General features: G+C 33.4%; 2 protein-coding genes across 2 annotated transcripts in view; one reads left to right on the top strand and one right to left on the bottom strand.

The window, feature by feature from the left end:
- Positions 1-1,301: 1,301 nt before the first annotated feature.
- Positions 1,302-22,918, top strand: part of LOC125814687 (peptidyl-prolyl cis-trans isomerase CYP18-1) — a 217,227-nt gene continuing 195,610 nt past the window's right edge. Inside the window, exon 1 of the mRNA XM_049494158.1 lies at positions 1,302-1,306. Within this exon, the coding sequence (XP_049350115.1) occupies positions 1,305-1,306 (2 nt within the window). The 5' untranslated portion in view covers positions 1,302-1,304. The remainder of the gene's footprint in view (positions 1,307-22,918) is intronic.
- LOC125814662 (F-box/kelch-repeat protein SKIP25-like) lies at positions 1,398-2,635 on the bottom strand. Its single transcript, XM_049494135.1, is given in 2 exon segments — positions 1,398-2,602; positions 2,605-2,635. Coding segments are annotated over 2 exon segments (1,221 nt in total). The 3' UTR covers positions 1,398-1,412.

The raw sequence follows: 22,918 nt of genomic DNA on the forward strand, positions 1-22,918 counted from the left end.
CTCGTACACTTCCTCTATGAGATATTTGTGCATCTTTTCTTCACATGCTCGAACTAGGGTGAACATGGTATGGTACTATGATACATTTCCATTAGCATACCAATTTAAATTCAGTATGGTTAGGTATTTTAAAGTTCGATTTTGATATTTTGCAGTATAGTAAATCGGTAACATTAGTTTGTTCAACTTCGATTAATATATACTTGTATAATAGAGTATTATGACTTCACAATTTATATTAAAAAAAAGATCTCAATTGTATCATACTAACATATTACACATGTAAAAATATATATATTCAAAATAACGTAGAAACAACTCCTTTTATTCATCAATCACATTTAAAATACATTTCAATCAAAATAGAATAGTCAAAGTTTCAACTTCTAAATATTTAATTTATAATAATACTACTTTACATATTTATTAGTATTTTAATTATATAAATATATATAGATCAAAAGTAGACATACCACACCGATGTAGTGTGTTTGTACGAATATTAAAGAAAAAAAGGTAACCCGTGAAGCTCATTACTTTTATCTTGTGTTAGGTTCTTTTGACTTTTGAAATTAATTTAAAAAGTTGAAGGTACTACTCCCTCCGTTCATGGTTCAAGTGAATTCGTGGTCTTTTCGCAAAGTATTTTATGTGTATATTTTTTAGAATTAATCTAATATTATCTTTTGTACTCATGTTATAAATAAGCTTAATGATGTATTTGATTGAAAGCTAAGTTATTTATTCATAATTGAAAAAGATTAATTATGTATTTTTTTCCTCTTATCTTTAGTAATGTATCCATTTTTTTTAGAAATTTTAAATTAACCTCTAATTAGTGATAATATAGTAGTTATTGGTTGTGACAGTTGTCCTTAATGATTGATGGTTGTAACGATGATACTAGGTAATAATGGACAATGTCCGCAATAGTTAACAGGGAAAGTGAATGAAGCAATACTTCCGAATGATATTATTAAAACTTTGTAATTGATCTTATTTATTCAGATTCATTAATTAGTGATGATAAAATTATGAAAATAAATGTACCTAATGATTAAGATTGAGTTCGAAGAAACAATATGAATGATTAATTAAGATTTTTGTTAAGTACAAACAAAACAAATGAGGCCTAAATCTATCATGTGTTTTTTTAATTACAATTCAACGGTATAATTAGCTAAAACTAAGATAATTAACAAACATCTTTGATAATCCATGTACTTGAGATTCATCTTTTAGCATAAAATCATGTTAGCTCTCATGGTGGGAACTTGTACATATACACATGCACAAGCAAAAATATAATACATAAACGTGTCATAAATATGTATCACACAAATTGCTACGTAGAACGCATGTGTAATGTCTATATTTTTCATATTTTTGAGTACAAAATTTGAGAAAAATTATCAATGGCTCATCCTAGGCAAAACATGTATATTCAAAACTTGAAACCCTACCGGAGTTTCAACCACCACCAACCTCGGCGTCTCCACCACCACATCCACCACCACTATCCCACTACCGCCACCACCAACCACACAAACTCTACCACCGTCCGCCACCACATGTTCCGCTCCTTTAAGCATTTCATTCTCCAATATCTCCACCCAAACATCCTCCTCTTCATCATATCTTCTCAACACTCCTTTTGATTCATCCACCATATATAGTATCTCCTCCGCCATCGCCGCCACCGGACCCCTCCACCCCGATAGCATCCCCTCCGGCATATCCTGCCACGTGTCCGTTTCGACATTATAAATTATCCCTTGTTTAGCTGCATCACCTTTTACATTCACCATACATAATTTTCCTTTCCATCCAATAGCTTCAATTGCTTCTCTACTAAATTTCCCATCTTTTAATCCACTCATTTCCTCCCATTTCCATCTCCTTTTTCGCTTGTAGTGGGCCCGATCTGACTCGGGCCCACTACTGTTATCCAGGTCCCATTTTATAACTGATCGAGCTACCTCGGCATTATAATGGGACCCAACTCCACTCGCTACATACACCGAGTTGCCTAACGCGCCTGCAGCGCACCACCTGCGGGGAGCGGCGAGAGGGGGACCGTAACTCCATTTTTTCACCGTCGGATTGAAAATCAACGGACGAGAAATCGCCGGCTGGAACTGATCGGCGGTTGCAGCGAGGAGAATTAAATTACCGGAAACGCTTACCGATTGAATCGGAAGGTTTCTGGAGATAAACGAAGGATGTTTAACGAGGATGCGAAGTGGCGGATCTGGTGGCGGAGGAGGAAGAAGCTGCCATTTCGATGAAATTGGATCGAAACAAGCAAATTCAACTTGATTTTTAGCTAATAATAAGGCGTATAGAGACAAAAATGGAGGAAAAGAAGGTGAGTAGATAAGCTTACGCCATGAATGACAAACGGAGAAAAGTGTAGAAGGATGATGTACTAAATTTAAACAAATTTGAGCAATATCCTCGGGAAGTCCTGGAATCAAGGATTGATGATCATCGTTTTTCTGGCGGTGGCGGAGAGTTTTGCGTCGGTTGACGGCGGCGCAGGCGGTGGTGGAGTTGTTCATTTGTGGATAAAGAATAAGTAAGTGAAGAGATATGTGATAAATAAATAGAGTTGAAAAAGTGATGTGGTGGACATAGTGTGAAGTAAAAGGCAAATATTGGACACAAGTTATTATTATTATTATTATTATTATTATTATTATTATGAGTATAAAACAAGAATACCCCTTCCCTCCTTTTTATTATAACTTTTTTATTTTAGTTATTTTTGAAGAATTTTAATAGTTTAGTTGACTGATTATCTGAATATTTATGGTGAGTGTTTGATGTTGGAAATTTTTACCAATATTTCAATATTTTATAAATTTTACATAAAATAAAAACTCTTTTCATTATCAGAAACAATTAGATTTTCGACCTATTGCATTGTATTACCATAATGAATATTACGAAAAATACTTTATTATGAATATTATAAGAAACTTTTCAAAGCTTAAGGCGTACCAAAGTCATTATTTTTAACAATATTTCACTCAATTTAAATATGTTTTTTTTTAAAAAAAATTAATAAATTCCTCTAATATAAAACTAGGATCACATGAAATAACAAATATTCAAATCAAGCACAACCTATATTAAGTATGTTTATATTGTTTTATAATTTAAGAAATTATGATAGCATTCAGTTATTAGTGACTGTTTTATTTTAGAAGGATACAACTAGAACCCACAAGGAATCTTATTATCTGTTAAAATTTTTGTCATGGCTATGCATGAATCATTATTTTTTTGAAAATTTTGAAATATATTTGTTGTCGGAGACAGTGTTAAGATTTTAAATTTGTGATTTTAAGCTTTAAATAAAAAGATTTATGTCACGATTATTTAATTCGACCGAATCTGTAATTAAAATACTACCTTCACCTTATTTGTGTTGTCCTATGACTTTTATAAAACATGAATATCTCCTATTGAAAATTATTTTTTCTAAACCTCATTCAGAAATTGCGTTAAATACATTATTTTTAAATGTATTTTTTTTCTTTTTAAAAGGTGAAATACAATAACTTGATTGAAGCGTAATGATCATACATCTCATAATAGATTATACTATTGGAGGCATTTTCTACTTTGCGGAGTCAACTCGTTTTCTCTTAAGCGACATCTACATATAAATTAGTGTATGCATATGGACTTACTGTTTTAAAATTATATATTATGCGATCGTCAAAATTATATCAAATACAAAAACATCAATACAAAAATTTAAATTTAATTTGCAACTCAATTTTTTTATTAAGCTGGAAAAAATAAAAAATTATCAATAGTATATTTGAGATGCGTATAAACCGACTCAAATATCAATATTGCCCCCCCCAAACACACAATGTGGTATGCATGAGAATACTAAAGAAAAAGAAGGGCAAAAAAGTAACTCAACAAATTTGTAGATACAACTAATTAAATAGTTAGAACTTTTTGCAATCAATACTTGTGATAAAGAGGTTAGATAGGGAGACAATAAATTGAATATATGGATGAGATAATAAATACTATAAATAAAAAAAGTAATAAATGAGAAAAGGTGGTTTGTATTTTAATGGAAAGAAAGTGGTTAGTTAAAAGTAGCCTTTTTGGTACACCCCTTTTTCTACCTAATATTCTCTTTTTTTCTGCCTCTTTTAACCTTCTCTTCTTGTTTTTTATTCTCACTAATATTCCATATTTGTGACCTCCTTTAGTACATATTTTCTCCATTTTATTTTACTTGGTCCATATTAATTTGATTATTAATTTTATTAAAATACTTTTATAAATTGAACTTTAAAATTTAAATTTAACTATTAAGTATTTTTTCTATTTCAATTTATATGATACTGTTTGATTTGATACGAAATTTAAAGAAAAAAAAGTGTTTTAAAATTTATGGTGTAAAACAATTCAGAGATATATGTGTGACTATAAATCATCCCATTGAGAATTTTAGTTAATCAAGTAAAAAGGTGCTTTTAAGATTGTTAATAATTCAGGGACGAAATTAATAATTTGCACCAAATTCAAGGGTGTATATATATAGATAGATAAAAAAAATTAAAAGTCTTAATTATATTACATGGTTTTATTAATTAGAAAAATAATTGTAATTGTGTCTTAAAAAGTAAAATAAAGAAATTTTGACAAGATTCTTAAACTTATAAAAATATTGAAAATACTTTTTTTCCTTTCACATTATCTATCTAGTCCATGAACTTGTGACAACTTTGGAGAGACGTAAGTGTATTTATCACATTGTTTATCTGGTCCATTAGTTTGTGACAACTTTGCAAGAGATCAAATTTATTAAATGTTAACAATGTGAACAACAAATCTATCACAAAATGCTCAAGCTCTTTTTATTTTTGTCTTTATTTTTGTCATTAAATGTACATGACAAATTGCTACTATTTTCAATTGAGGACAAAAAACGCACTAAACAAGTTTTGTGTGACGAGCTTAACTGATCAAAAAACATTAGGAGAGAATCCAAAATTAGTCATCATCATCTTGAAAAAAACATAATTAAAATATTAGTCAACTCCATTAGTTTCTCTTTTTATTTTATTTTGGTACTATATCAAAATTCTAAGACATTATAGAAACCACAATTCTAATTCTAGCTCCAACTCCATTCACTAAATAATATTTTAACTTTTCTCAATTTATTTATTATAATTTTGTAAAACTTCTTTTTTGTTTTTCATTTTGTGTTGATGTTCGCATTAAAGCTCTAATTAAATTCGAATCATACATTGTAGAGCTCATTTTAGATGTGGTGCTCATAGTGTGATTTTCTTTATATTGAGGGTTCAATTTTAAAAAGGATGTTATACTTATATAGAGATAATTTAATTTTAATTTAATTTTTAATAAGATGATTTATATCTAAAAAAAATATTTAGGACTTGTTTTCGCATGAGTTTTATTTTATTTTATTTCTTCAAATTTTGTGATCAATCAAATATTGTCATATAGAATTTATTCAGCCAATTGTCAACCCCTTTCATAATAATATTCTCTTTTTAATTTTATTTGCTTTATTTAATTAGTTTAAAATGAACATTTGTATTTTTATAATATGTTAATTCTAAAACATTTCACAATCTTTAATATCATAATATTAAAGAATATGTTGATACATTTCAAATATATTTAATTTAAAATTACAAGATTTATTTATTTTTAGTTAAATTTTGTGAATAAATAAATCAATCAAACAAATTAAAACATAACGTAACTTTTTTAATTTGTTTTACCGTCATTATTTCATTCAAAATTTCGAACAATAAATTTCCCCATGCAACCTCTCTTTAAGTCAAATTAACATCCCGTGTGGGTCACAATCACCTACAATAATTTGTATGGTTGTGAAAAATAATGGCAAATTGAGAAGAAAAAAAAAATTTAAAAGAAAAAAATGTTTTTTGGCTGATGAGTCACACTCACAGAAAAGTTAAGTGGACATAAATATTACAAATGAAAAGTTGCAAAAAATAAAAAAATAAAGTTGATTTTGTCCCTTGGTACATTTTTGTCCCTTAAACGTTGAACGCCGCATGTATTTATCTATCAATATTTGAGTGGCGCACGCAAAATTTTACATAAATAACATATTCGAGTTAGTAATTAATAAAAGAGATTATATGACATAATTAAAAGATCACGTCAATTAAGGGTGTACATGGTCGGATTGGTTCAGGTTTTTCAAATATTAAACCAAACCATTTGTGTCGGATTTTTAAATTTATAAACCAAACCAAACCAAACCAATAAAACTCGGGTTTTTCAACCTCGGTTTTTTCGGGTTGTTTCGGGTTTTTCCGGTAAAGAATTCATACAAACATATAATTTACTTGTATTTCAAATATTTCTTTAGTCCTACCAAAATACAACTATTTAAGATGTTTCTTAAAAATATAAACAATATGATATGATTAATGACACTAAAATATCCAACAAAAATAATAATAATGAAATCGCGTAAAACAAATATTGCAAATTAACAAGTCATAATGAAAATGATCATAATTTAAAGGTACTAAATTATGCTAAAATTAAGTTTGATAAGTATTAGTTACATGACTAAATATTAAAGGAAATTAAAATTAGATTATGTATTTTAATTGTCTAAATCAATGTAAAACTAAAGAACAAATATTCAATATTATTGTCATTGTTAGTGTTGAATTGATTTTCTTTTTGCATTAGTATTAATTTGATTTTGATTTAAGCTTTATTATAATTACCAACATTTGTGGACTATAATCTTTATTGGCCCATTCATAATTCTAAGTTTCAAACTTTAATTAATATATTAAAAGATAAAAACTATGAAAAAGTATAAGAAATATTTAAAAATTATATCAAAATAAATATTTTTATGTATAAAATAAAATTTTAAAATTATATATATAATGTCGGGCTGGTTTGGTCTCGGGTTGGTTTTTTTTAGTTAAAACCAAACCAACCCAAATATAGTCGGGTTTTTTTTTTCAAAACCAAACCACTAGTCGGGTTTTTTTTTTTTGGAGTGACTCGATTTGCGGTTTGGTTCGGTTTTCGGTTCGATTTTGTACACCCCTAACGTCAATAATATAATTCTCCCCCAAAAATACAAAGTTTAGCTAAAATGACTGTAAAAGTTAACAAAATAAAACAAGTTGATTTTTGTTAGAATTTTTAAAAATATAAGTTTATTTCAATGAAATAATATAGTGAGTATAAGGTTTTCCCTTTCTAAAATGGTGCGACAAAAAGCATACATTCAATAATTGAGAGGTGTGTAAAAATCAAACTAATCAATAAATTAAATTAAATTTTGTAATGATTTTTCAGTATTAGATTATTGAGCAGTTTGTAAGCAATTTTGTAGAATTATTTTTTGGGTTATCTGTTCGGTTTTGATTCTATGATTTTGGTTAATGGTTAAATTGATAACCCAATAAAATTATATTAAAGTTACTATTTTACTCTTTACTTACTTATACAAGGGTGACTTTAACATTTTACGAACTATATTTTCTAAATTTTAGAATTATTTTTGGTTGTAGGCAATACAAACTAGCCTCTTCGGCTCTCTTTTGTGACATCTTATCTCATCTCGACATAAACTTGTGTTACTCTCTCTCTTCTCAATTTTTTGATTTGATTGTGATAAATAAAAATAATTAATGTTGTTTTTGAAGTTTATTGCATAAATCAATTTAGAAGAAATTCGAACAATTTTGTCTTAAACAAAAGTAATAAATATAGAAATTTGTATTACACTTCTATTTTTGCTACTATTTCTATTTTACGAATAAAGTGTATGTCTATAGAATTGTATGAGTATTTTCTTACCGCTTAAATAAAAAAGTCGAATCGTTAAGGATAAAAAAAAAATCTATTGAAATCGATAATAAATATCGTATTGATTTGTTACCAATTTAGCGTGTTCACAAATAAAAAGAATCAATAAATCAAATTGATAATATATAAATTTTCGACCGAATTGGTTGATGCACACCCCTAATATGATAAGAACATAAAATCAATCAATCTTATTATCATATTTCATATCATATATATTATAGATAAAAAGAATTTGAAAAAGTAATATAAAATATAATTGAAAAAAATTACATTACATAAATAATATAAAAAGGAATTAGGACAACTTAATGTTGGAGGGAGAATTTGATTTTTAAGGTGAGGTTAAAGGGGCGAATTTATTTTCACCTTTTTTTTGGTTTTATTTTCAACTAATTAACCAAGTGAGATGTTTCTTGTTCAGTGTTTTATTTTAAAATATATTATTAGACTGGTTTAAGAGTCGCCACTTAATTTTAAAGAAAAATCAAGAAAACTATTGTTTTCAAAAGACTAAAACAGAAATCTAATGAAAACTTAAAAGGGATTCGGGGTTCTTATTAGCATTTCGGGAAGAGATTTAAAGCACCCGAAATGCCCACTAACACGCGGTTATCCGACAATTAATTATTTGGCTAAAATAATTTTAACTTAACTCGACTTGCAAAATTAAACTACTTAGTCAGTTAAGACCATTTTAATATAAAAATAATGAAATATCATCTAAGTGAAGTATTTCATAAACTTATTTATTTATTATTTATTTATTTTTTAAGTCAAGTGAAAGATGAGTAATTTGGTTAAGTAATTAATTCAAAATGGGTGTCCTTTGGGGATTTGAATATTTTTCGACCTCAAGGTTAACGACAAATATTAACAAGTAAATAAACATAATAAAACAAAGAGGGAAAGAGATTTTGGCCCAAGTATGGTTTTTTCTGTCCGCCTGGACCAGTACTTGGGCCCATTTTCATTTTGGGCCTTTGGCCCATTTGTGTCACCTGCACCTGTCCTGGCCTAACACAAAGATAGAATGTTTTCTCTTTGGGCCAAGGCCCAATTCTTTCACCTGTCCTAACCTGTCCTAAACTCTAACAAGAATACTAATAAACAAAATGACGAGGGCTTAGGCCCAAAATAACAAAATACATCTCTTTGGAATTAAGAGTGGGCCTTTGGCCCAATCTTTTCAATTTCTCGATCTGTTTCGTGTTCTTTCAACTCCGAGACCTATTCGTCGATTTGTACAGATGGCCGACTCTATGAGGAAGGAATTTGAGCCTTTACGGCTCTCCCGAAATGCAAGGGGAAGGCGATAGGAGTTCATAATGAACTCGGACAGATTTCACATGCAATGAGAAAAAAAAAAAAAAAAGCAAACTTATGAGTAACAACTCACATGATTTAATATAGAAAAATAAAGAAATGGACTAATTGCTACTGCCTAAGCATCACAGAGGGAACAAAACACTTAATTGTGATTAGAATCAAGTAAATGGGTATGGAGGTCATAAGCCAAGGATATAAGTAGCAGCCCAAACATCAATACTAACTAATTTTAAGAAGAAGATAAAAAGAAAATAAGCACGATAACTCTTTGACAACTTTCTACATAATCTGACCAATTAAGACCAATTACAGGGCAAGAAAGGAAATTTAAAAAAAAGTGTCACACTAAAGACAACCAACAACACTAAATAATAGCAAGGGATTTAAACAGTAAGTCAATCTTGGATAAAGGACAAATTGAGAGATAGCATAATAGTATAATTTTCGAGCAGGTCAGACAAAATTACACCTCCAAGCTACCATGACAGACAACTTATGGCATATTTCAAACTTAAGTACATTCATATAATAATAAGGATTTTAACAAATGCAGTTCGAAAAGCCAAATGCTTTCACACGAACATTAGTACCACTAATTTCAGATGCGTAATTCAAAATCTCAGGTCACCATCTGCACAACTATATGAGCACAAAGACTATCAAAGTACAATTTTGTACTTAAATCAGGCAGTGACACATGAAAAGAAAAGAAAGAAAATTTCAGAGATTCGCAGTTCGAAGGGTCCTCAGGTTTCAACATACTTATTCCCATAAGTAACAAGTTGAACATATGTAAGTCAAGTTCGGAAGTAAACCAATCACGATATATAAGTTCGTTACTTAAAATAATATGCTCATGTTCAAAACTAAAGTGAAGGCACCAGATTTCCACACATATGAAAGTAAACATTTTTTAGTGATCCTTTTAATGGTGGCAAACTGAAAAAAACAGTGAAGCCAAAGTAAGCAAGAGGAAGCAAAACTGAAACAATACCACTAGTAGATGATGCAATCGCTAAAGAATACAAACATAGCACATCATTATGTCAAGAGCTTAATAACAAACAGCAACAAAACATACTTCCAGAACATTGGAAAATCATTTCGAGACGAGAGATTGTTATGAGGATGGAGATGTTACCTTCTTGTGTGCAGCGAAATGGGAATAGGACGAGCAAAACAATGACCTCCACTACACCGAGACCCGAACACGAACAACGAATCAGAACGTTTGGGCAGAGATATCAAGCTCAAACACCCAAAATTGCGTCTTCCCTCTGTTTTTCTTAGAGTATTTAGTATATATATTTAGCTATTTTTGCTTAAACGATTATGTGTATATTGTTTTTTGTTCTAAAATTTCCAGCCTAAAATTTTTTCTCCTCTTCACAGTGAATAAAAGTGAATATATGGAAGAGAAAAGTAGGTTTAGGAAGATGGGGGAAAAGGATAAAATCGGATTCAAAAGGCCAAAATTCAAAATTCAAAACTTCAAAACCTTTCACCCTTCCGGCTAAACACCTTTTCTTTGAGATTTTGACTCATTCCGAAAGGGGAAAAGAGGACGGAGGCATACCTGTTGCCTGTTGTACGAGTTTCTGGGCTGCTGGCTCGTTTTTGGTCATTTTCTGTGTGACGAAGAAGGGAGAAACGTGCAGGGGTCGGTTTGGAGTGTATGTTGTCGGTTGTATCTTGTATGTTATTGTTTTAATGGGTTTGTGTATGGATAATGGGCTGGGTCGGTGGGGCTGCTTGTATTGTTGTTATTATTTTATTATTGTTGTACGTTATTGTATGCATATATGGGCTGGGAAATCTGCGAATGTTTTGGTGGAGGAATGGGTTGGAATAATTGGTGGGCTGAAAATTGTTGAGAAAATAGCCCAAAACTAGGTCTCAAATGGGTTTAAGGTGGGTAAGGAAATATAATTAGAACCAATTGAAGTTAAAAACTTAGTCGATGAATTCGGCCAAAATTTAAATAAGATGAATTGGTACAAATTAATTAATGAGCTTCTTAATTTTAACAAAAATAAAATAATCAACTTAATTATAAACTAAATTATTTAAAATATAAACTACTAAACTAATTAACCAAATATTTGAGTAGAACTAAAACCTTTTTGAGGCGATTTTTGAATATTCATAAAATGTACTAGTTATATGTGTAATTATATAAAAGATATATATTATTTAAAACTCACAAAAGTAGCAAATCTATTAAAATAACTTACAAAACTATATTATATATATATATATATATATATATTTATTTTTATTTTTTTTTTGAAATTTTATAAAACTAATTATTTTAAATTGTTGGAAATTGAAGAAGCTCGAAAATAATCGTTATCGGGGAAGGTCAAAATTGGGTGTCAACAACTGTCCCTCGTTTTACTCGGATTGATGCAAGAAATTCGAGGAAAATGAAATTGACGAATCTAATTTTGATCGACCACATCCTCATCTTTTCTGAAAAAGGGATTTTGGTAAGGACTTTAGGGATTATGGACGAACCCCGGAAATGGGTTTCCTACATATCTCAGGCTATATGAGAACTCAGGCCACTTGTAGTTCGATACGCTTGATTTCATGCACGATTTTGAAATAATTCATAAGTCATTTCGCTATCAAATTATGAAGGGACCGGAATGATCGGGAATAAGATTTGAGGGTGAATGTTGGAATACAGCCGAGTTTTCTACATTGATCCCGCCTACATATCCCTCAACTTAGGGAATCAGGCTGATTGTAGTTCGACTCGATCGGTTGAAAAGGAAACATATTATGTCAGATAACCTTTGGTTCAGGAAGAGTGACAAAATAACTTGAGTATGAAAAGGAGGCTTGTAACCTCTTAGTCATGAATGTGGCGCGCTTCACACCCATAATTAAGAATTTACACGGACATAATTTCCAAAGCTCTTGGCGCGTTGTCACTCGGGTTGGAAAGCTACTTCCGGTGAAGACCAAGAATTTCCGGATGTGAAACTAAAACCAAGAAACCTAAAGAAAAAACCCACATGCCTTATATAGGGGTGTGGTTTGATTGTGGTGGAAGTCGCTCCTCTGCTCGCGTCCTAAGAGTTTGACACTCTTCGTTGGACTATGTCCCAGTTCGCTGCTAAGAAAAAGTTTCACGTTGTGCTGCATCCTTATTGATGTCGTTCGCACCTGTGGTTGAGAATTCATCTTTTCGGATGCTCTCGACAAAGACTGAAATAAACTTGTTAGTAGAAACTGTAATTGGAAAAAGTGGTAGCATCTCTTACGATGTTATTCAGTTACTCTTGCTGTGAAAGATGTCACATAAGTATGTTCAGTATATGTCTGCACACTCAAAGTAAATAATTAGTAGATATAGTGCCGCTCTAGCTAGCGGTTTGAGTCAAAAATAAAGAAAGATCATGCATATAACAAGTGAGTATATATTTATGAATAAGCATAAACACATTTTTTTTTCAACTAGATGAGAAAATAAAGAAGTATTGAGAGTAAAATATAATGGATACTGCTTTCGAACACAGTATGTCCATTACAACTCATGATTTGTTGCGGATTTGGAGATGTCATTGCTTATTTTCTGTATGTCAAACTTCGGTAATCTCTGCAATGAGCTACATGACTCAATGATTATCCAACTGTAACGAGGTGCATGGCTCGATGATATTCATTTCTCAACTCGTGCTAAGAAAAAATTCCACATTGTGCTGCATCTTTTCTGATGTTGTCTGCATCTGTGGTTTGATTTGAGAATTCATCCTCTTGGATGTTCTTGACAAAGAATGAAATAAACTTGTTAGCAGAAACTATAATTCAAATAGAGAAGCGATACGTTTTACCGTATTCAACAAATGTTCTTTTCTATAAATGTTTTGACGTCAGCCTCCATCGGTTTTGACGCAGTAGATGATGACTTGCTATGATATGGATGACGATGCTTCATTGATAGCATGATGATGATCCATTGATAGGATAATGTTGCTACGTGATAGGACGATGACGTCGATGCCCCCTTGATAGGATAATGATTGATGATCCATCGGCCGGATGATGTTGATGCTCCATTGATAGGATGATGATGCTTTTTTGATGATCCATTAGTAGGATGATATTGATCCATTGGCAGGAAGATGTTGATCCATTGATAGGATGATGATGCTTCGTTGATGATCCATTGGTAGGATGATGTTGATCCATTGGTAGGATGATGATCCATTAGTGGGATCATGTTGACATTCCATCGATAGAATGACGATGATGTCCCTCTCGTGGGTGGTATTATCTCTTTTGATAATACTGTAGAAATGTCCCTCTAGGGGTTTTCACATTACCGCATCTGATATCGACGCGATTTGTGAATATTCTTCAAATATTCTTGATACTGAAAATGTATTTGATGTCATTGCAGATGCTTGTACATGTTGAGAGTGATTCTTTCACTTGTTCATATGTGAACATTTGTACTCATTGTGACTCATGCTTTGAGAAAAGTTGTCAATTTCGGAGAGCTCCTCGCTCTTTTGACTTTTTCATATTCATTGAATGGAGGAATATGATGATCTTGAGGCAAACTTATAAATCTGCATCCACAGAAAAAATTGTTAGTTTTTTTTTAAACAACTGATCTGTGTTGAGTTCTTCTATCGCTTGCTCTTTGTCTTGCTATCTTCAGTTGATCACTCCAATCTCTTGCTTCTCGATAGACATAAGATGAAATTATGCAAAATATTTAACATATCAAAAGCCTAAAAGGGGATTTTCAAAAATCACTGACAAATGTCATGTCATGCGTAGCTTAAATGAACGTCCTTAGTTCAAAACTTCGGTGTATTCGATAGCTTGTTCTGGAGAATTCAAAAATCCTTAAATCTTGGGAAATATCTGACACGGTCGTCTCGAAATCTGCTATAAATGAAAGGTTTTGCAGTTGACTGTAAGATCCAAAGGTGTCGGAGATTGTTGTAGTTGACTATGAACTGTAGCGATGCCTAAGATATTTGAAGTTAGCTTTAAACTTATAATATGCTTGAAATATTCAAAATTTACTACCCACTTCTAGTGGCGCTTGAAGAAATTTTTGAGGCCATCCTCAAAAATTTCTGTCCCAGTTAGATGTCTTGGGATATTTCGAATTGTTGATATATGACTTGTAGAATTTTTGAGATTCTTTCAAAAAGTTTGTCCCAGTTGTGATTTTAAATGTATCTTCAATCTTAACTTGTTGTAGGGATCCTCTTCTTGAGAATTTTTGAGTCCCTCTCAAAAATTTGTCCCAGTTTCTATTATAAAGAAAAATAGAAATCTTACGGGAGATATGACCGAGCCGTTGTGGCGCCTACGTATCCCTTTGAGGCAGGAATCAGGTCAAACGTAGTTCCCCTCTCGAGGGTTAACTAAAAATAGGAAATTTACAAAGAAACTGACCGAGGCCGACATAAGCCGCCTACGTATCTCATTCTTGAGAATTCAGGTCGAACGTAGTTCGAATACAAATAATAATTTTCTAAGACGATTACAAACAAACGATGTGATTACAAGGAAAGAAATAAAAGAAACTCTGAATCTTCAAATATCATAACTCTTGATAGGATCTGTGTCGATTGACAACTTGAGATGAATGTCTATGTTCAACCACGACATGTGATCAAACAAATGCATCGATGTATTTTCTAAGTAAACTATTGAGTTCTCTTTTCAGATCTTCTCTCAGATGGACCCTAATTCTGACTTCTTTGACACAGTAATCCTTTTTCCAGATTTACAGTTTTTGTCTCATCCATTCAACATATTCAGATTGTCGAACTGTTTCAAATATTTGACTAGGTGTTTAAATATCATGATTTCCTCGTCATGCTCTTCAAACTCATCTTCATCTACCTCACTTTATTCATTCGGCTTGCGACATGACATGATATTGACAGGTTTAAAGAGTTATTTTTATAGAAATAAAAAACAAAGACCGTTAGATAGAAAAACTAAAGCAAGCAAAGTAAATTTTCGCAATAAAAGAGGCTTTCATTGAAAATAAGGAAATACGAACTTTGGCCATGACCATGGGCCATTTTGCCTTTTTCAAAACATCACGAGGGAAATTAAAACATAATCAGTTAAAATGACATGAAAGGTGGGTTTCGGGCCTCATTCGGACCACCGATTTTAAAAACAGCATAAGATTCATTTTTGTCTATTGAGATGAGCGAGGAATCAAGAGCGGAGTGGAAGTCCAATTAAGAACTTGCTCCATTGGCTCGGCATCTCGTATGCTTGGTGTCTCGATCCTCTTCTTGGGCGCATCATCACCTTCTTCAAAAAGATCCCCAATTCCTTCTCCAAAACCTTCATCATTGGCATATTCCTCCACCAGAAAGGACTGGCATAAATAAGGCAAAGACTTTGGTGGAGCATGATTAATCCCTTTCTCGTTCTGACCATCTCTTGCCACAGAAGCAAAAGCTTGATGGGGTGTCATGCTCGTAAAATTGAGTTTCTCACTTATGCTCGGAGAAGTTACAATTTTCTCAAGGTAGTCCGGACCAGCCGTAAATATTGCCTTTACCGTGCACCACTCATCCTCTGTCTCTATCATACTGATAGTGGCGCCTCCATGGTTTGGAAAAGGGTTACTGTTGATGTTGGGTGCAGTGGTACTGACCACTTTCTGGTCGATCAAGTCCTGGATCTTGTGCTTCAAATTAATACAGTCTTCAGTATCATGCCCAACACTATTGGAATGATACGCACATCTTCGATTAGCTTGGTAAAATCTTGAGCTAGTATCGATTGGCTTAGGCTTGACTGGATGAATAATACCTACCGCACTCAATTGTTCAAACAACTTCGTCCGACTTTCAATAAGAGGAGTAAACTTTCGAGCAGATTTCTTCTCAAGACGTGGACAAAGAGGATCATATTGGCCTTGCTGAGGGAAAGGCATTTGACGTTGATATGGGGCGTTTTGATGAGGAGGTGCTTGAGAGTTTGGGTCAATCATGTTAATAGCGAATCCTCCACGATTCCACAGTGAATCGCCACTGGCATTGGAAGCGACAGTTTGAAGAGTGACAATTCTTTGATCAATCAAGTCTTGAATTTTATGCTTCAAGTTGATGCAATCCTCAGTGGTATGTCCTGCACCTCCTGAATGGTAAGCACAATGAAGATCGGGCCTGTAAAGTCTGGAATTGACATTGACATTTTTTGGATCAATTGTTCGTATCAGACCAACCACTTTTAATCTCTCAAAGAGTTGGGTTCGACTTTCAACCAAAGGAGTAAAGACTCGAGAAGGTCTTTTCAAAAACTCCTGACAAGAAAGATTATTTCATGAAGGTGGAGATACTTGGCGATAACTTGGAGGATTTTGGTGAGCAGGTGTTGGTGTTGGGAAATTTAGGTATTGTGGAGTTTGGTAGCTAGGAGGGGCATTTGGGTAACTTGATAATGGTATTTGGTAACTTGATTGAACGTTTAGGTAACTTGGCAATGGAGCTTGGTAATTTGGATAATTTGGTAGTGGAGCTTGGTAGTTTGATTGGATGGGGTGACGATTTTGTGGAGCTAAATGGTAGGTTTTGGATGGTAAAGGCTTTCGAACATTGACACTAGCATGCCTCTTTGATTTTTGGCTTGGTTCAAATGAGATAGATGAAACAACTTCCCTCTTCCTCCTCAATGGTCCCAAGGATTCATCTTGGGGCATCATTCGGATGATTTTTCCGGTCTTGAGACCGTCTTCAATAGCTTCACCAACTTTAACTATCTCACTGAACTTCCCTCCTAAAATGAGCAACATCCTATTGTAGTACTCCGGCTCTTGAATGCGCACAAATACTTCGATAATCTCTTTCTCAGTCATGGGAGGCCTAGCTCTTGCAGCCTCTCTTCTCCAACGATAGGCATATTCTAGGTAGTTTTCGGTAGAATTCTGTTTGATTCTCTCCAAAGAGTATCGATCAGGGATGAATTCTACATTATAACCAAACCTTTCAATGAAGTCTTTAGCCAAAGCGTTCCAACTTGGCCACTGCTTGATTTCTTTAGAAATAAACCATTCTAAGGCTTCTCCTTTCAGGCTACGACTAAAGAGTCGCATTAGCAAAGCTTCATTTCTCCCTACTCCTATAAGTTGATCACAATAAGACCTCAAATGAGTAAAAGGGTTTTCAACTCCACTATAAGTGTCAAATTTTGGTACTTTAAAACCTTCTGGAAGCTCCAAATGTGGATGACGACACAAATCTTCATAATTCAGCCCCACAATGTCTGGTGTGTATTGAAAGTTCTTCATTGCATCCATAACTTCCTCTCTGATGCTTTGCTCAGTCTTTCCCTTTATGACCTTCCATTCCTTCTCATTCTTCTCATAATGCTCGAGTTCAACATGTGTAGTAAATGGATGGTATGATTCTGGCGATATTGGAAGATGAAATGCGGTTTTTAGAGGTATGGGTTGAGTTGTAGGTGGGTTTTCGACAATTTAAGCAAGGGTTTGATGGACAGGAGGAAAATTCTGGAAAGTGTTGGTATTTGGATTTGGAGGAGTAGGTAACTTTTGGTGTGAAGAGCTAGCATGATGTGGGTTAGGGGTGGTTAAGTCGATGATGGGAGGTTTTGGAATCGTAGCGGTGGTTGAATTGTTTGGAAAACGTTCGGATGTTGGATCCGAAGTAGATAAATGAAGTGGAGGCCTTTCGTTGTCTGGAGTAGGAGTGTTGGCAATGATAGCCAAATTCGTCAAATCTCGGGTCTTATCCATTTCAGCCCTCATTTCAGCAATCTGTTGGAACAATTGTGCAATCAACTTGTTCTGTTCAGCAATGATGGGGTCATTTACAGTAATTTCGGTCAAATCAGTGTTCTCAGCATTTTCAACCACTTTTCCTTTGCCTTTTGACAAACATTGGTCGGAGAAAGAATCTTTGGGGTCTTTGGACCTTGTGAAGTATGGATGTTCTGCCATTTTCTCAACACAGATCAGTTTTGAGTACCTGACAAAGAAAAACAACTCAAAGGCAAATGTGTTAGTTTTTGTCAATGATAAGTAATACAAAATATCACACATATTACTGTAAACACATAAGAGTTGTTTCATTTGAAGATAAACTAGCCCACGGATATGGAAAAATGACTAAATAGACAGGAATTTGTCTATTTGATTTTGGAATTAGTGAATTAGAAAATTCGACTTGGGTCAAGAAAAAGTTGATTATATCGTAATTCTAATTTTGATTGAGGTGTAACTCTAATTTCTTTGGAAAATATATAATTTTTCAGATATGGGGACCGAGCCTTGAAAGGTTGCCTACGTATCTCACGAGAGAGAATTGGTCAGGTCCTACGTTGTTCGACTCTTAAATCTCTTTTCAATTTGAGATAGAGGGTTAACCTTTATTCCGAAATGAGAAAGTAAGATTTGAAAAAAAAATGAAGTTTGGATTTTGTTGAGAAACTAAAGACTCGAAGAGTATTTGGACGCACTTTTGATAGTAACTCGGTATTTGTGCTTATGGAACTCTAGAAAATTTCCAAAAGAGTAGGCTAGAACATCTTCAAATAAAACAACACATTCACAAAAATAGTTATAACACATAAACAATTATTGCGCGTTCTAAACAAATAAGTGACCCTTTTGTGCCAAGGGTTGGCCTAACGATTTGAAGGATGCATACGTCATTTGAAACATTTCATTGCCCCCAAAACCCAAATTTATACAAATTTTTTGAATAAGCTGAATGAGGATACATAATAGGAGAAATATGATACAAAATAATCAGTCCCGTGTAAGGGTACAATCATAAACTGTGCTTCCACGGAAAGTCCTTCGTCTTTGATCTTTTGTCATCTCCTGATGTCCACACTTTGGATGGAATAGTAGATTGTACACCTCCTTCTTCGACTAGAACAAACTATTACACTCCCATTCCCCAAGGAACAATGATTTTTCAAACAACGTATACATCCTTCAAATTTAACACATAAGTATGATCGTCCGTTTAGGCCATGGGCCGTTTTGGACTCAAGGTGGCCTCGCTAATGGGCCCAACACGTCTTGGGTGTTGGGTCATCTTAGTTCAATGCGCTAAAAAGGATTTGGTTTCGCTCTACACTAGTTGACTAAGAGTTGTTTTTGAAAGACTGGGAACCCGAGTTGGAAAAACTACGGGGTGAAGTATGATAAACGACGTTGGATGACCACAAGCCAACTATTCGTTTATCACTTCAAAAGAATTCAAAGGTGTTTTTTCTGAAGGACAGCCGTGGTAAGCCACGTAACCCCCTTTTTCCCTAATGCAATCTATTTGCCGTTTGGCGGAATCGGATGCCATGAATGCCACAATTCAATAAGATACAATAATTTAAACAATTAAACAGTTAGACACATAGCCAAATAATTAATCTTAAGGTTAGAACTATTCAAATCCCCAGCGGAAGTCGCCATTCTGTTTTATTTTTAAATATATTATTAGACTGGTTTAAGAGTCGCCACTTAATTTTTAAGAAAAATCAAGAAAACTATTGTTTTCAAAAGACTAAAACAGAAATCTAATGAAAACTTAAAAGGGATTCGGGGTTCTTATTAGCATTTCGGGAAGGGATTTAAAGCACCTGAAATGCCCGCTAACACGCGGTTATCCGACAATTAATTATTTGGCTAAAATAATTTTAACTTAACTCAACTTGCAAAATTAAACTACTTAGTCAGTTAAGACCATTTTAATATAAAAATAATGAAATATCATCTAAGTGAAGTATTTCATAAACTTATTTATTTATTATTTATTTATTTTTTAAGTCAAGTGAAAGATGAGTAATTTGGTTAAGTAATTAATTCAAAATGGGTGTCCTTTGGGGATTTGAATATTTTTCGACCTCAAGGTTAACGACAAATATTAACAAGTAAATAAACATAATAAAACAAAGAGGGAAAGAGATTTTGGCCCAAGTATGGTTTTTTCTGTCCGCCTGGACCAGTACTTGGGCCCATTTTCATTTTGGGTCTTTGGCCCATTTGTGTCACCTGCACCTGTCCTGGCCTAACACAAAGATAGAATGTTTTCTCTTTGGGCCAAGGCCCAATTCTTTCACCTGTCCTAAACTCTAACAAGAATACTAATAAACAAAATGACGAGGGCTTAGGCCCAAAATAACAAAATACATCTCTTTGGAATTAAGAGTGGGCCTTTGGCCCAATCTTTTCAATTTCTCGATCTGTTTCGTGTTCTTTCAACTCCGAGACCTATTCGTCGATTTGTACAGATGGCCGACTCTATGAGGAAGGAATTTGAGCCTTTACGGCTCTCCCGAAATGCAAGGGGAAGGCGATAGGAGTTCAAGTTTCCCAAAAAATATTTGACTATTTTATTATAACATAATTGATCACAATCAACAACAACAAAATAACAATATAGGCAAGAGCAATACATTAATGCATATTCAAACTTGTCATTGATTCAGTTATAATTATAACAACCGCCGGAGAAGGTAGTAATAAACTATTCCTTTATATAATATTCCCATATTCTACGAACAATCTCTTCCCGACAATCTTTCATTTCTAGATCAGATGACTGAGAAGACGAAATGATATTGTTACTCTGAGTCGATTGTTCGTCATCTTCATCAATAACCATATCATAATTAAAGTTCATGTTCATTGAATATTTCATCACTGCTTTGATTTTCACGCAAAAAAATATGTAATATGACACAAGCAACTACTATTTTCACCTGCTTGTCTAATTCATAGGTTTTCATGCCTTGTCGTAGTATTCTGAATCTACTATTCCACGCACCAAATGTTCTTTCAATTACATTACGCAAAGAGGCATGTCTATAGTTAAATAACTATTTGTCATTCTTAGGATCTCTTTCACTTCCCCTGTAGTACTGCAAATGATATCGCATTCCGTTGTATGGAGCTAGAAATTCTTTTGTATTCCGAATATCAACATCAACAATATCTTCTTCTTCTTCTTTGGGGTAATTTTTGAATTTTTTAAAGTTCCCAAAACTAGTTTTTTCTAGTATTTGGGAACTTGAGATTCTTGGCAAAAAAATTTGCCAAGTTGTGGCAAAACGCCAACAACCAAAGTTTTTTTCACATAAAACTTGAAGCCAAAAGGGTCCTTATTTTCAAATTCTTAAGATGAAGAAAGATATTCAGATTTGTTAAAATTAATTGAAATGAAAGAAATAAATCCAAACTTTAATTTGTAATTACATTCTCATAACTTCTGTTTTCCAGAATTTTCTATAGATATGTGGAGATAATACTGCATTAATTAATTAGGAAATTTTTAACAAGTATTTATGGACCATTCATCTATGAAAAAAAAAATACAAAAACAAAAGAAAAAAGCATCTACAAAAATGAATCTCTTTCACTTAATATTTTTCATTCTTATTGCTCTTTTTGTTCCTAGTTGTGAAAATATAGTTCAAGCTATTCAACAACATGATAGTTTAATAGCAAAAAGTGAAAAAATATCTCAACCTATTTTAGCGGTCCACGAGATTTCAAGAAAGTTGAATGATATCTCACAAGGGCCAGAGTTTTCATACAGTTTGATTCCTAGTGGACCTGACCCAGATCGTCTTGCAGCTGCACCAATTAAGTCAAGTAAAAAGTTTTCATACCGTGTGATTCTTGGTGAACCTAATCCAGATCGTCCTGTAGCTGCACCAATTAAGTCAACCAAAAAGTTTTCATACCATGTAATTTCTGGTGAATCTGATCTAGATCGTCCTGTAGCTGCACCAATCAAGTCAGGCAAAAAGTTTTCATACCGTGTGATTCCTAGTGAACCTGATCCAGATCGTCCTGTAGCTGCACCAATCAAGTCAGGCAAAAAGTTTTCATACCGTGTGATTTCTGGTGAACCTGATCCAGATCGTCCTGCATCTACACCAATTAAGTCAGGTAAAAAGTTTTCATTCCGTGTGATCCCTGGTGAACCTGATCCACATCGTCCCGCAGCTGCACCAATTAAGCCAGGCAAAAAGCTTTCATACCGTGTTATTCCTGGTGAACGTGATCCAGATCGTCCTGTAGCTGCACCAATCAAGTCCGGCAAATTTTTTCATATCGTGTGATTCCTGGTGAACCTGATCCAGATCGTCCTGCAGCTGCACCAATTACGCCAAGCAAAAAAAATTTCATACCGTGTAATTCCTGGTGAACCTGATCCAGATCGTCTTGTAGCTGCACCAATTACGTCAGGTAAAAAGTTTTCATACCATGTGATTCCTGGTGAACCTGATCCAGATCGGCCTGCAGCTGCACCAATTAAGTCAGGTAAAGAGTTTTCATACCGTGTGATTTCTGGTGAACTTGATCCAGATCGTCCTGCCGCTGCACCAATCAAGTCAGGAAAAAAGTTTTCATACCATGTTATTCCTGGTGAACCTGATCTAGATCGTCCTGTAACTGCACCAGTCAAGTTAGGCAAAAAAATTTCATACCGTGTGATTCCTGGTGAACCTGATCCAGATCGTCCTGTAGCTGCACCAATCAAGTCAGACAAAAAATTATATACACCGACACTTTAAAAAACTTTAGTCTTTTATCTTGAATTATCTTGTTTGAACCAAGATTTAGTGATTGTGTTTGCACCTCATCGTAGAGGAAGTAGTTTTTTCATATATTATTATGCATTTACTTGGTCCATGAATGAACTAGAAATTGGAAAAATTAGTGGTTTCT

The sequence above is a fragment of the Solanum verrucosum genome, unplaced genomic scaffold, assembly GCF_900185275.1.
Source record: "Solanum verrucosum unplaced genomic scaffold, falcon-dt-bn FXZP01000268.1, whole genome shotgun sequence".
NCBI classification, from domain to species: domain Eukaryota; kingdom Viridiplantae; phylum Streptophyta; class Magnoliopsida; order Solanales; family Solanaceae; genus Solanum; species Solanum verrucosum.